Raw genomic sequence first — 13,187 nt, 5'->3', positions numbered from 1 at the left:
CTTTCCACGCACATGAACTTTAATAGCATCCCAGTCATAGTCCGTAGGGTTCAATGTTGAGTTGGCTCCACCCTTTGCCGCTATAACAGCTTCAACTCTTCTGGGAAGGCGTCCACAAGGTTTAGGAGTGTGTCTATGGGAATGTTGGACCATTTGTGAGGTCAGGTACTGATGTTGGGCCCTCATCAAGGATAAAGGTCTGGTATGGATTTGTAGGGGAAACACCACACCTTATTTTTTTGGCACCTTTAAAATCCATAGCAGACCTTCTTCAAGGACAAGGGTCTGGTGTGGCCATTGAAGGGAATCATCGGCCGCTTTGTTTAGAATCAGAATGTAGCGGCTGGACATATAATTTAGCCGCAATAGTTTTTTTTTTTTTTTTAAATGCCTCTTTTGCAGGAAGTTCCTCCTACTGGCATATTATTTAAAATAATTTTGTATTTTTTAGTTTTTCCCTTTAAAGAAGAACTCGGGGGAATAAAAAAAAACAAAAACAACCCTTTCAGTAGAGCTACCCCCGCACTGCAAAGGTTAAGTGCTCGTTTTGCCTGGGGTAGTCAAATAAAGCAGATATAATCACCTGATCCTCGATCCAGTTGGGTTGCAGCCTCCTTTTCCCCGGGCTCTGGCGGTCTAAGTAGCGCTGACTTGCATTAAACGTGAGGAAGCAGAGGGACATTCCACAGCCACATATAGTAGATGAGTATATTCGTATGTAATGTTGCTCTGTTCACTCTTCTCTAAGGCCCGGTTCACACCTGGGTGTTTTGTAGCGCGTTCGAACGCTCTGCAAAACGCTCAAACACCGAAATCCCATTATTTCCTATGGGTATGGTTCACACCTGGGCATATTACAGGCCGTATGAACGCGCTACAAAACGCCCTACGCCTAAAGAAGTACAGGAGCTTCTTTGGGGCGTTTTTGTCGCGTGTTTCCATTGAGATACAGCCAAGTAGCCCTCGGAAACGCGCGTTTGTCGCGTGTTTTTTTTACCGTGGATCGCGGTAAAAACGCACGTCACGAAACGAACCCAGCCTAATTGTGATGTGTCAGGATTGCGTTCAAGCCTACTTTCAAAGCTACTGACAGGTCCACTTTAATTCTCCCGGAGACATTTCTTCCCATGTTCCGATTTGACCCCCTCCTCCCCCCGTCTGCCTACTCTGCAGTACAGCGGGACTTTGGAGGTATGATTCCATTGTGCGCGTCCCTTGCCAAAAAAAAAAAAAGAACTTTGTCTTTGTCCTCCAGCGGTGCATTAGTCTGTGTCTGCGGATGTGTTGATTAGTTGTAGATCAGCTTGTAGGGCTGACATTGTTTTCTGACATTTTCCCTGTTACATGAGAGATGAACAAATGGTTGTATCAGAGCTCCGCGTAGCCTGACAGGTAAAACGATGCTGCCCTAGATTTACCCAAACTGCTGACTGCTCAGCTCCCACGTTTCATTACAGGCATGCATCAGGCAGGAGGGAGGGGGTATCAAGTGCCGAACTCCAACCAACAACATTGCAGCACTTATACGTGTCCATAGGTCCCACATATCTCTATTTTGGCAGACTGAGTGATCACTGGGAGAGGGGAGACTGAGGAAATGCTTCCTCCTGCCTGCAGCAGACTGATCACTGGGGGAAGGGGGACTGAGGAAATTATTCCTCCTGCCTGCAGCAGACTGATCACTGGGGGAAGGGAGACTGAGGAAATGATTCCTCCTGCCTGCAGCAGACTGATCACTGGGGGAAGGGAGACTGAGGAAATACTTCCTCCTGCCTGCAGCAGACTGATCACTGGGGGAGGGGAGACTAAGGGGGAGGGGAGGACATTAAGTCAGTTACTGGAAAATAAAATGCAAGTGCCGCTATGTACACGCAATTTTCATTATTGTATGTTGGGAGTTATCTGTTACTATTCCCGGGAACACAAAGCACCATTCCCAGGAATATTCTGCTATAGATAAGGACTCAATAACTTTGGAGACATAACCTCTCCCTTCCTGATGTGTCTATGAATCAGGAAATGAAAGAAAATCTCCCCAATACTATCAGGTCTGCAGGAGGCAATTGCAGCCTAATGGCCAATAAAGGAGCACTAGCAGCAGCAGCTAATTGCAAGGCAGCGGCTCAGTGTTGTCACCTTTCAACAGGAAGTGCTGTCACTGGAAAACTTTGCAGAAAATTACCCCCAAAAAATGTGTTTAATACAAAGCGTTTACAGTGAGACATGATGCCAGACATATTAGAAATGATATTCAGGTTGGACATTTACTTTAAGCCTAAAACGTATTTAATAACCTACATTTTGGATTAAGCTTTAGTTGTGCTGTAAATATGTACATAGGAGGGAGCCGTGTCTTCCTTGTTCCTTGTTCCTTGGTTGTCCTTCCTGCTTAGTAACGCTGCACAAACGGCTGCGCCTTCTTATATTTCTCCCTCGGTACACAAGTCAGGTACATTGCGGTATTGCCAAAGATGAGGAAGAATTCTTGGTTGGGTTGGGGAAAAGGAATATGTGTTTAATATTAGATGTATATGATCGAGGTACGGACTGTGTGACTCGGGATCTATCAGGTCCCTTCATATAATGATGTGCAGATCTTCTCGCCCAATAAATGATCTCTCTGTTTCTCTTTTCTTTCTCTTTGACTTTTTTCACTTTTTTACCTCTCTCCTATCTAAAGCTCTCTCCCCCCCCCTCACTGTTTCATTTCACTTTAGTTCCCCTCTCTCTTCCCCTTCTCATTGTCTTTTCCCCTTTATTTTTCCTCTTCTCTACCCCTTCCACGTCCCTACCCTCTCAATCCTTTCACTCTAATTTCTGTCCCCTCTCTTTCTCATTCCCCCTCTCTATTTTTCTCCTCTCTATACTCTTCCTCCTCTTTCTACATCATCTCTACCCTACTCCATCTTTCTCTCCCTTTCCCCTCTGTGTCCTCTCTTTATATCACCTTTCTCTCTCTTTATCACTATCACCTCTCCCCCTTTTCTTTCCTCTCTCTCATCTCTGCCCCCTTCTCATCTCTCTCTCATCTCTCTCTCTCTCTCTCTCTCTCTCTCTCTCTTTCTCTCTCTCTCTCTCTCTCTCTCTCTATTGCTGTCATCTTTGCCTTCTCTCTCTCTTTACTCCTTTCTCTCATCTCTCTTTATCATTTCTGCCCCTCTCTCTTTTTCTCTCCCTTTCCTCTCTCTTTTTCTATCACTCTCTATCACTCTATTATCTTTCTCTTTTTTTTTTACTGTCATCACTTCCCCCTTTCTCTCTTCTTACTCTCCCTTTCCTCTCTGTCTTCCTCCTCTTTCTTTCTTTCTTTCTCATATCTGCCTTCCCTCCTCTCTCTTCCTCTCTTTCTTTCTCTCAACCGCAATCACCTCTGCCTCTTCTCTCTATCTTTCTATTGCTATCATCTCTGCCTCCTCTTTCTTTCTCTCCTCCCTCACTTTCTTCTCTCTCATTCTCCCTCCTCTCTCACTTTTCTCTTCTTGCTCACTATCACCTCTTCCTTCTCTCTCTCTCCCCTAACTTGTTTTCTCCTCTCTCTCTCTCTCTCTCTCTCTCTCTCTCTCTTTTTTACTGTCATCACTTCCCACTCTCATCTCTCTCTTCTTACTCTCCATTTCCTCTCTGTCTTCCTCCTCTTTCTTTCTTTCTTTCTTTCTCATATCTGCCTTCTCTCTCCCTCTCTCTCGCTCTCTCTCTCCTCTTTTTCTTTCTTTCCCTCCTTTCTTTCTTTCTTTCTTTCTTTCTTTCTTTCTTTCTTTCTTTCTTTCTTTCTTTCTTTCTTTCTCTCAACCACAATCACCTCTGCCTCCTCTTTCTTTCTCTCCTCCCTCACTTTCTTCTCTCTCATTCTCCCTTCTCTCTCTCTTTCTCTCTTTCTATTACTATCATCTCTGCCTCCTCTCTCTCCCTCTCTCTCCTCTCTCTCTCTCTCCCTCTCTCTCTCATCTGTACTCCCCTCCTTTCCTCTCTCACTTTCCTCTCTCACTTTCTCTTCTCTCTTTCTCTCTATCACTATCATCTCTCCCTCCCTCCTTCCCTCTCTCTCTCTCTTGATATTTGCAGCCGTGTCACAGAGCCGGCCTCCCTTTTAATGCTTCAGTCTCCCAGAAAGAAAGGCTCTGAGCCCCTTTAATCTCTCTTTATTGAGCAGTAGCCGGCTGTATAAAAATATGATTGTCTTCAGTAAACACTTCGCATCTCCACCGGCCGGCCGGGACTTTGCAATGAGCCAAAATCTAATGTAAACCTTTAAAAAGGGACTGAAAATCCAGCTTATTGAAGGCATTTTTCTCCCCCTTTGTTTTATCTCCGCGCCCCGGCCGCCTGATGCTTTTTCCCTGCCGAGGAACAGAAGAGATTTTAAAAAGAAATTGAATTTCTATCTCATTCATCTCAATTTTTAACGGGTCAGCACTCGCATTGAACGGGCTCGCTAACCTCTCTTTAGATAGTAAGTCTTGAGTACTGCGCTGATAACTGTACTGTAATACCGGCCTGCAAAAGACTGTCGGCTTTCCCCCATAAATACATGTGATTTATTTATTTGCTGCGTTATGCCCTTATAATGCCTTTTTATTCTTTCTTCTTTTTTTTTCCCCCTTTTCCGTAGTCAAAAAAATCTACTCCTTCCATAGGCTGGCCAAATACCGCTGCTTAGAGAACATATACATAGTATTGTCTACTCATACATTTACATATGCAACCCCAACTGGGCCTATGCCAGAATCTATAGACTCGGTACCAAAAGGGGCCAGTCCATTCCTCACATGTCACCATATACAGAATCATCTTATAAAAAAGGCTCCACCTTTTATCATTAAAAAGCCGTCCTTGAGCTCCAGATAGTGACTTTTCCTAGGCTGAGATCATACCATCAATCTGCTGCATGCAGGAGGAAGCATTTCCTCAGTCTCCCTTCCCCCCGTGATCAGTCTGCTGCAGGCAGGAGGAAGTATTTGCTCAGTCTCCCCCCCCCCAGTGATCAGTCTGCTGCAGGCAGGAGGAAGTATTTGCTCAGTCTCCTCTCCCCCAGTGATCAGTCTGTCGCAGGCAGGAGGAGGTGTTTCCTCAGTCTCCCTTCCCCCAGTGATCAGTCTGCTGTAAGCAGGAAGAAGCATTTCCTCAGTCTCCCCTCCCCCAGTGATCAGTCTGCTGCATGCAAGAGGAAGCATTTCCTCAGTCTCCCTTCCCCCAGTGATCAGTCTGCGGCAGGCAGGAGGAAGTATTTGCTCAGTCTCCTCTCCCCCAGTGATCAGTCTGCCGCAGGCAGGAGGAGGTGTTTCCTCAGACTCCAGTCCTCCAGTGATCAGTCTGCTATAAGCAGGAGGAAGCATTTCCTCAGTCTCCCCTCCCCCCAGTGATCAGTCTGCTGCAGGCAGGAGGAAGCATTTCCCATAGGCAATGCTTTAAAGGCTTTTAATGATCATCAGTTTAGTTTGACCAGTGACTGATGGCCCGAAAATTATTTCTCTCACTTTGACGTTCGCGAGGTTATGTAACATGTGTGGTGCAATTTCCGTTTTTGCTGCAGGCAATAATAAGCATTTCCATAGTCTCCCTTCCCCCAGTGATCAGTCTGCTGCAGGCAGGAAGAAGCATTTCCTCAGTCTACCCTCCCCCCATCGATCAGTCTGCAACATTATAGCTTTGTAGCAAGTAACAAGGTGAGAGGCTGCAGCAGGGACTGATCTGGGTCAGACATTTGTGAACACAGCCAAGAACTGCACACCCACCGGGATTTACATGCTTTCATCTCAGTCCAGGAAGTAGATGATGAGCCTGGATGATGCCTGAACAAAGATGGCACCGTCCTTCTGGAGAGAAAAGCAGATGAAGGCATTGTCAGGGGGAGCACTGTGATCTCTGTGAGAGGTAATAAATACCTTGAAGCGTTACAATGACACATTACTGAGCATGCTGCACTTAACATAAACATATATAGTATATTACCAAAAGTATTGGGACGCCTTTACACGCACATGAACTTTAATGGCATCCCAGTCTTAGTCCGTAGGGTTCAGTGTTGGGTTGTCTCTGCCCTTTGCCGCTATAACCGCTCCGCCTCTTCTGGGAAGGCGTCCACAAGGTTTAGGAGTGTGTCTATGGGAATGTTGGACCATTTGTGAGGTCAGGTAATGATGTTGGGGGAGGGGCTCGCAGTCTCCACTCTAATTCATCCCAAAGGTGTTCTATGGGGTTGAGGTCAGGACTCTGTGCAGGCCAGTCACGTTCCTCCACCCCCAAACTCCCCCATCCATGTCTTTATGGACCTTGCTTTGTGCACGGTGCGCAGTCATGTTGGAACAGGAAGTGGCCGTCCCCAAACTCCTCCCACAAAGTTGGGAGCATGCAATTGTCCAAAATGTCTTGGTGTGCTGATGCCTTAAGAGTTCCCTTCACTGGAACCTAGGGGCCAAGCCCAACCCCTGAAAAACAACCCCACACCATAATCCCCCCTCCACCAAACTTTACACTTGGCACAATGCAGTCAGGCAAGTACCGTTCTCCTGGCAACCGCCAAACCCAGACACGCCCATCGGATTGCCAGACAGAGAAGCGTGATTGGTCACTCCAGAGAACACGTCTCCACTTCTCTAGAGTCCAGTGGCGGCGTGCTTTACACCACGGCATCCCACGCTTTGCATTGCACTTGGTGATGTAAGGCTTGGATGCAGCTGCTCGGCCATGGAAACCCATTCCATGAAGCTCTCTACGCACTGTTGTTGTGCCAATCTGAAGGCCACACCAAGTTTGGAGGTCTGTAGCTATTTACTCTGCAGACAGTTGGCGACTTCTGCGCACTTCAGCATGCGCTGACCCCGCTCTGTCATGTGATGTGGCCTACCACTTCCTGGCTGAGTTGCTGTTGTTCCCAGTTGCTTCCATTTTGTTATAATACCAGTAACAGGTGACCGCGGAATATTTAGTAGCAAGGAAATGTCACAGAACACCTGAATCCAATGATTTGGAGGGGGAGGGGCCCAATACTTTTGGCAATATAGTGTATATCTGAGGCTAGGTCCGCTTTGCATTGTAATAATTGTAATTTCACGTTCATTAATGCATAGTAGTATGAATGGGGCCTGAAAGCTAAATGAAGGGCGAAATACTAATCTGTCATAAGCGAGTCTCCATAATTACAATAATATAAGATGGACTATTTTGATTCTTGGATAAGCCCGGCGGGTGCTGATTTTCTCTGCGTGTTGTCGGTATCTTCCGATCGTTTTTTTTTTGTGTGCCTTTAACACAATAACAAGCTTTACGGCTTCCCGATTGCGTCCTCGGCCTCCGGGGGGGCGCCGCGTCCCTTCCCCCTTCCCCCCCCACGGATAATTAACGCGCAATCCATGAAGGCGGCTTACCTGCCAGAGCAGCAATCATACATTTCAGCAAACTATCTCATTTTTGGTGTGGAAATTTTCGAAAACTGCATAGCGGGAGTCAAATTGAGCCAAAAAACAAATCATTTGACTGGAGTTTGTGTGACGATAACTGTGATTTATTCCTAAATGAGAGGCCCGAGCGCGCGCAAAGCACATTTTCTGGAAGATATTAAAAGGAAACACACCATTCAGGGAAAATCTTTGAGGACGGATGGCACAGAGTAGACAAGAGGAGTCCAAAAACACCGCCAAAGGATGAATGTAAATTTAAAGGAGAACTATGGGGTCAGGGCTTTTCCCCATAGTTCCCCTAAGGGTCACGGGAGGACATAAACTAGCGCCCTCCCGTGACCCAAAGACCAGTATATAGCAAGCTACAGCTCGCGGTATACTTAGACCGTCGCAGCCGGGGCGGATCCCGACATTACTGTCTGGATCCACCCAGCTGCGTGATTGACAGCTGGCTCTGCCTATCTACAGGGCAGAGCCAGCTGTACCCGCCCCCTCCTCCGTCCGTTCCTGGTGGCCGAAGAGAGCCGAAGGATCAGCTGAAGCTACGGCTGGACCCTTTGGCTCTTTAGTGAATAACCCCCTTAGTGTTGCCAGAGCTGTAGTCAGTCTGGCTAAATTTTCTGTACCTGCCTGAGTGGGGTGTGACCCTGCTGCCTTGTGGGACAGCCAATGGAGGAACATTATGAGTTTGTGTGGGGCTCACCAGCCAATCACGTGGGGTTTCTTGGCCATTGGTGCTTGTTGGGGAAGTGTATATATACTCAGAGGAATTGCCATGTGCTCAGTCTAATCTTGGTTGGAGTTTAGTCTAGCCTGCCCCCATGCTTGGCTGGGAAAGCTCAAGTGCGTGGAAACGTTTGACTAGGCTTAATACTGATTAGGGAAGAGAACTGGAGAAGCTGATGGCTACTGGAGGTGCCTGATACTGGAATGGACCTCGAGTCTGGTGTCTCTCGAACTGAAGATCTGTCAGGGCCGAGATAATGGGCCGGGAGTGGAACCCCTTGGCAGGGATGAAATATGTCCAAATCCGCAGCACAAAAGGGTAATCCAAATAGAGTAGTTAAGCCCAGTTCCGGATCGTGGCAGGCAGCAAGAATCGTAGTCGAAGGGTCAATCGAAAGGGTCGGTAGCCGGGAAGTCAGATCAATAAACAGGTTCACAGGAGGGAGCTGGGTGTTCACCATGAGGTAGAATAACACAGCAATGAGTCAAGGCTCTGACCAGCTTTATATACACAGGAAACCCAGGACCGCCCCCTAGCTGCCAGGGCAACCCGGAAGCTTCCCTAGTCAGGAGCCAATCACAAGGCCGAGGGCAGTTGGTGAAAGCTGAAGTCCTCCCCCAGCCTGAGTAGCATCTGGAAAGTGGGATGGCGCAGGCGTACTCGTGCATGCGCACCGTCCATACCAGCGCCCGATGCCCTGCGAGGAGGAGCCCGATGCCCGTGCCGGCGAGCCTGGTGAGGAATGGCCCCCTGGGTCCCTGGCAAGATCTCATGCCTATCTCTGTTCAGCTGTGGCTCTAATACCCATTACCCAGTGTCAGCGTGTGCTCCTATTGATTCTATCTATCTATCTATCTGTGTATCCGTTACTTTTTTTTTTTAGGCCACTCCCTTTAGTAACTAATCCATTGATCTTGGAACCCTTTTTACTCACCTCTTTGTAATGCACGAAAGATATACCAAAACACGCCCACTAAAGACTCCTTGTTACCCCTTCACATACAAAAAGTCAATTGAACTGAGAAATTTCGGGCATGAATCTATGAATAATACCTAAAACCTAAAATAATATTATCTGAAGATATAAAAACTGAAAATGATTTTCTGCAGCTCTTTAGAAGAGTAAAGGGCCCCCAAAGTTTAGTATGTTGCTCTCCAGTACAGTGAACATCTTTATCTCTTCATATACATACATGGTAGTTGGAGAACCAATTTTTTTTTTCTTCTTCAAGCAGACATTAAATAACAAACACATTTTGATGAGGCGGTTCTGCCTAGTGGAACATCTTTGAACGGGTTCCTTTGTAGCTATGGAAACATCCACTCCGCCACCTATATAACATAATTTATTTCTTAATGTGTGAAAGGAAAGAAGAAACATTTCCATAAATAGTGGTTTCTGCCAAGAAAAAGGGGGTTGTGACAGGCCAAGAGAAGTGTTGGCGCTCGGCCCGTTCCATGGAACATCAAAGTCTTCACACAAGTGTGGCAATTTAATTCCTCCCGTGGAGGTACTCCAGAGTATTGGATCCCTCTGAATGGAAGACGAGGCCTTCCCAGTGATAAAGCTGCATTTCACGCTATTACTATTCATTAGACCTGATGTGAAAGAAAAATTGTGTGTACAGTGCCCTCAAAAATTGTGAGCAAGCAAGGCCCAAGCCTAAAATAATCACAGATAGGGCGGCAGCATGGCCTTTGTTTTCACTCGCCCCCTTTAAAAAAATGTTTTTTTTTTAGCTGTGTATACTAAAAATTGTGTGCTAATTGTCTACGATCAAAGGGTACAATTTAGGGATGAGCAGAGTGATTTTTGCAAAATTGATTTAATGACAAAATTACCAATTTGGTTGTTGGCAAAATTTTACAAAAGCGAAATCTTTCAATTTTTGTTAGAGCTTCTTAGAAGAAGAGGAAGAGAGAGAGAGAGAGAGAGAGAGAGGGGGGGGGGAGAGAGAATGAGAGAGGGGGAGAGGAAAGAGGGAGAGAGAGCGAGGGAGAGAAAGATGAGAGAGAGAGAGAGAGAGAGAGAGGTGGGAGGGATGGTGCAGAGAAGATAGAGTAATTTTGGATAATTTAGTCTATTTGAGTCTTAGTTGTGCTTTTTTAATTTTTCTGTATTTGGTCGTTATTTGTACACTGTGTCTTCACATTTTTTAATTGAAATTTTTTGCTTTCCAATTTTTTTTCTAGTTTTTGATAATTTTTTTGCCACGAGAACTGGTCCAGGATAATCAAAAGGAACTTTTGTTACCCTCAGGTTTATGTGGTCGGTGGGGCTATTCCGTTCTGTAGGATTCCTAAGTTAAATGATTGTTAGGAGAAATGTTGCTATAAATACTTATTCACTTCTAAAAGTATGATAACCACCCCCTCTACTAGTCCACCTCAGCAGTCCTAATTTAAGATACAAGTTCAGACCAAACACAGCTCTCCTCTGGGTGTTGATGGGCTGGGGGCTCTGGACAGAAGAGCGGTCTATCGTTAAGGAATGATCTGACCGGCTGGACCCTCAGCACCAGTGCCAACCGGCGTCGCCATGAATATGAATGCGCAGTTTGCGTTTTACTGTATTTTTCATTTTTGTTTTCTAGTACAACCCCATCATCTCTCAGCGAAAATTAGTTTTCAAAGTGTAGTATTTTTTTTGTAACCAAGATATAGATCATCTGCGATTTCATCATTGCCAGACCTCTTCTATTTTTCTTTGCCCATATGTTACAAAGCAAACCGTGCAACATGTAAAGAGCAATCTGGGATGATGGCATGCAAGATGAATACATTGTCTCCTCAAGATTTGTAAATATAATTCATATACACAGCAAAAAAAAAAAAGAGAAAAAGCGTCCATATTGTGCTGGGTAAGGCGGGTGTATGTGGAGCTGCCAACTTTCCCAATGCATTCCTTTTGCCATTTCCTACCCACCCAAATGATAAGAGCCGGGTAATTCATAGATACTGTAAGTGAAACAAAACAATATGTAACTATCCTCACACGCTTCAAGGGAATGATGTTTCGGTGTATTCACTGTGAGTGGGACAGGCTGGCTACTAATTTAACAATAAAAGAAAACAAATGTAATCTTTATGGTCACCGCCACCTCAGGGTGAATACATTATGTAGCAACTATTTATCAATGTCACCAACCAGGTTCTCAGAAATACAATTACATGTTTTATTGCAACATATAAAACCATCATAAAAGCATTTCTACAGATCACTATCTTGTAGCACTGATCAGCCCTCTTATGTAAGCTTCCTTTATAGTATACTTGACGGTTCTAATGACATTCACTAAAGACTGGTGACAAAACAAAGAATGGAGCCTGTCCCTTCACTAGAGGCCAGTGACATCACTGGTAATGCAGCCTATGCATTCACTTAAGACTGGTGACATCACTGAGAATACAGCCTATCCATTTACTAGAGACCGGTGACATCACTGAGAATGCAGCCTATCCATTTACTAGAGACCGGTGACATCACTGAGAATGCAGCCTATCAATTCACTAGAAAGCGGTGACATGACTAAGAATGCAGCCTATCCATTAACTAGAGACCGGTGACATCACTGAGAATGCAGCCTATCCATTCACTAGAGACCGGTGACATCACTGAGAATGTAGCCTATCCGTTCACTAGAGACCGGTGACATCACTGAGAATGCAGCCAATCCATTCACTAGAGACCAGTGACATAAAAAAATTGAAAAAAATTGATTGTGAGCAACAAGATGTATGGAATGGGGAGGATAATACCAAACATAAAGGGAAAAATAAATTGCTAAATAGATTTTCAAAATTTGTGATCGCCAAAGTGCTCTGAATTCCAGAAAACTAGATCATGCCGAGCCTTGTTGTCTTTCAGTAATAGGAAAGTTGTCATATATCGATCACCATGGTTCTCATGACAGTAAAAGAAACTTGGGAACTTTTAAACAAAATTACTGAAGGTGATTAAACCATATTGGGGGGGAGGGGGGTGTTGTAGAGATTCTGTGCTCAGAGGCAGATGGCACCTCAGTTTTATTTCATGAATTTCCCAAGCTGGTTTATGATGAACCTCATGATTTATCTTTGTTCTCTGTGTCTGGCCCTGAGCAGGAAGGAGCCGAAAAATATTGTCTGTACATTCTCTAGTTCTGCTCTTCCTCGGAGGGGAGGATGATTCCTCTCCGTGTTGTCTTGGTTTGCGTTCTCCTCAATGTTGTTATTTTATATGTCCTTTCAGGTCAAGATCGCAGCGAAGCCACATTGATAAAGAGGTTTAAAGGGGACGGCGTCAGGTACAAAGCAAAACTAATTGGAATCGACGAGGTTTCTGCCGCGAGAGGGGACAAGTTATGTCAAGACTCAATGATTAAACTCAAGGTGAGGCCTCCTTCCTTGCTTCCATGTTTTAAATCCCCAAAGAGTATTCAATTTTTTAATTTCTGTGTATGCCAGTTAGGATAATTTTGGTGATGACATTTTGGAAGGGGAAGAAAGCTGAAAACCAAAATGTCATAGTACAATGCACTTGTGTACAATCATGACCCAACTCCAGATTTAGAAAAAGAGGAGCATGTTGTGACAGAGTGGCCGGAGCTGGAAGAAGATGGACATTGGGCTCTCCCTGGCAGTAAGGCTTAGCATAGGTTCTGCTCTTGTTGTTAATGATAGCTACTTCTTGATGGTACAGAAGAGCATCTGCTTGATGATAAACAAGAGCTTCCCAACTGCCTTGTGCAGCAGCTTTTTGTGGCCCTTCAAGGTAATGTCACTGAGCCAGCCCACCGCCCAATCAGAAAGGCTCAGGGGGCTGTGACAGGAGGCTAAAGTGCTTAACGACCTCTCACCTGTCCTTCCAAGAATGTAATTTTACAACAGTAGCTATATTTTGATACACTCACATTTTATGACCTGAAAAACAATAGATTATTGTGTGTTATAGATACCAGACTTGACATACCTGTAATGTATGCCTACCTCAGAAGGGCAAATGTGGGTCTCTAGCCCTCTGGACCTTCTAACCCCGCCGTGCCTGGTATGCTTGTGCTCAGGATCAAATGATGCGCATATAT

General features: G+C 45.3%; 1 protein-coding gene across 5 annotated transcripts in view; it reads left to right on the top strand.

Moving 5' to 3' along the window:
* Positions 1–13,187, top strand: part of DAB1 (DAB1, reelin adaptor protein) — a 178,797-nt gene that overhangs the window by 48,322 nt on the left and 117,288 nt on the right. For all 5 annotated transcript variants that reach the window (XM_018557894.1, XM_018557892.1, XM_018557893.1 and 2 more), the window contains exon 2: positions 12,356–12,495. In XM_018557894.1, the coding sequence (XP_018413396.1) occupies positions 12,356–12,495 (140 nt within the window). The remainder of the gene's footprint in view (positions 1–12,355; positions 12,496–13,187) is intronic.

The sequence above is a fragment of the Nanorana parkeri genome, unplaced genomic scaffold (genome assembly GCF_000935625.1).
Source record: "Nanorana parkeri isolate BGI_ZX_2015 unplaced genomic scaffold, ASM93562v1 scaffold309, whole genome shotgun sequence".
Classification (NCBI taxonomy): domain Eukaryota; kingdom Metazoa; phylum Chordata; class Amphibia; order Anura; family Dicroglossidae; genus Nanorana; species Nanorana parkeri.
This window is presented reverse-complemented; position numbering and strand designations above follow the sequence as displayed.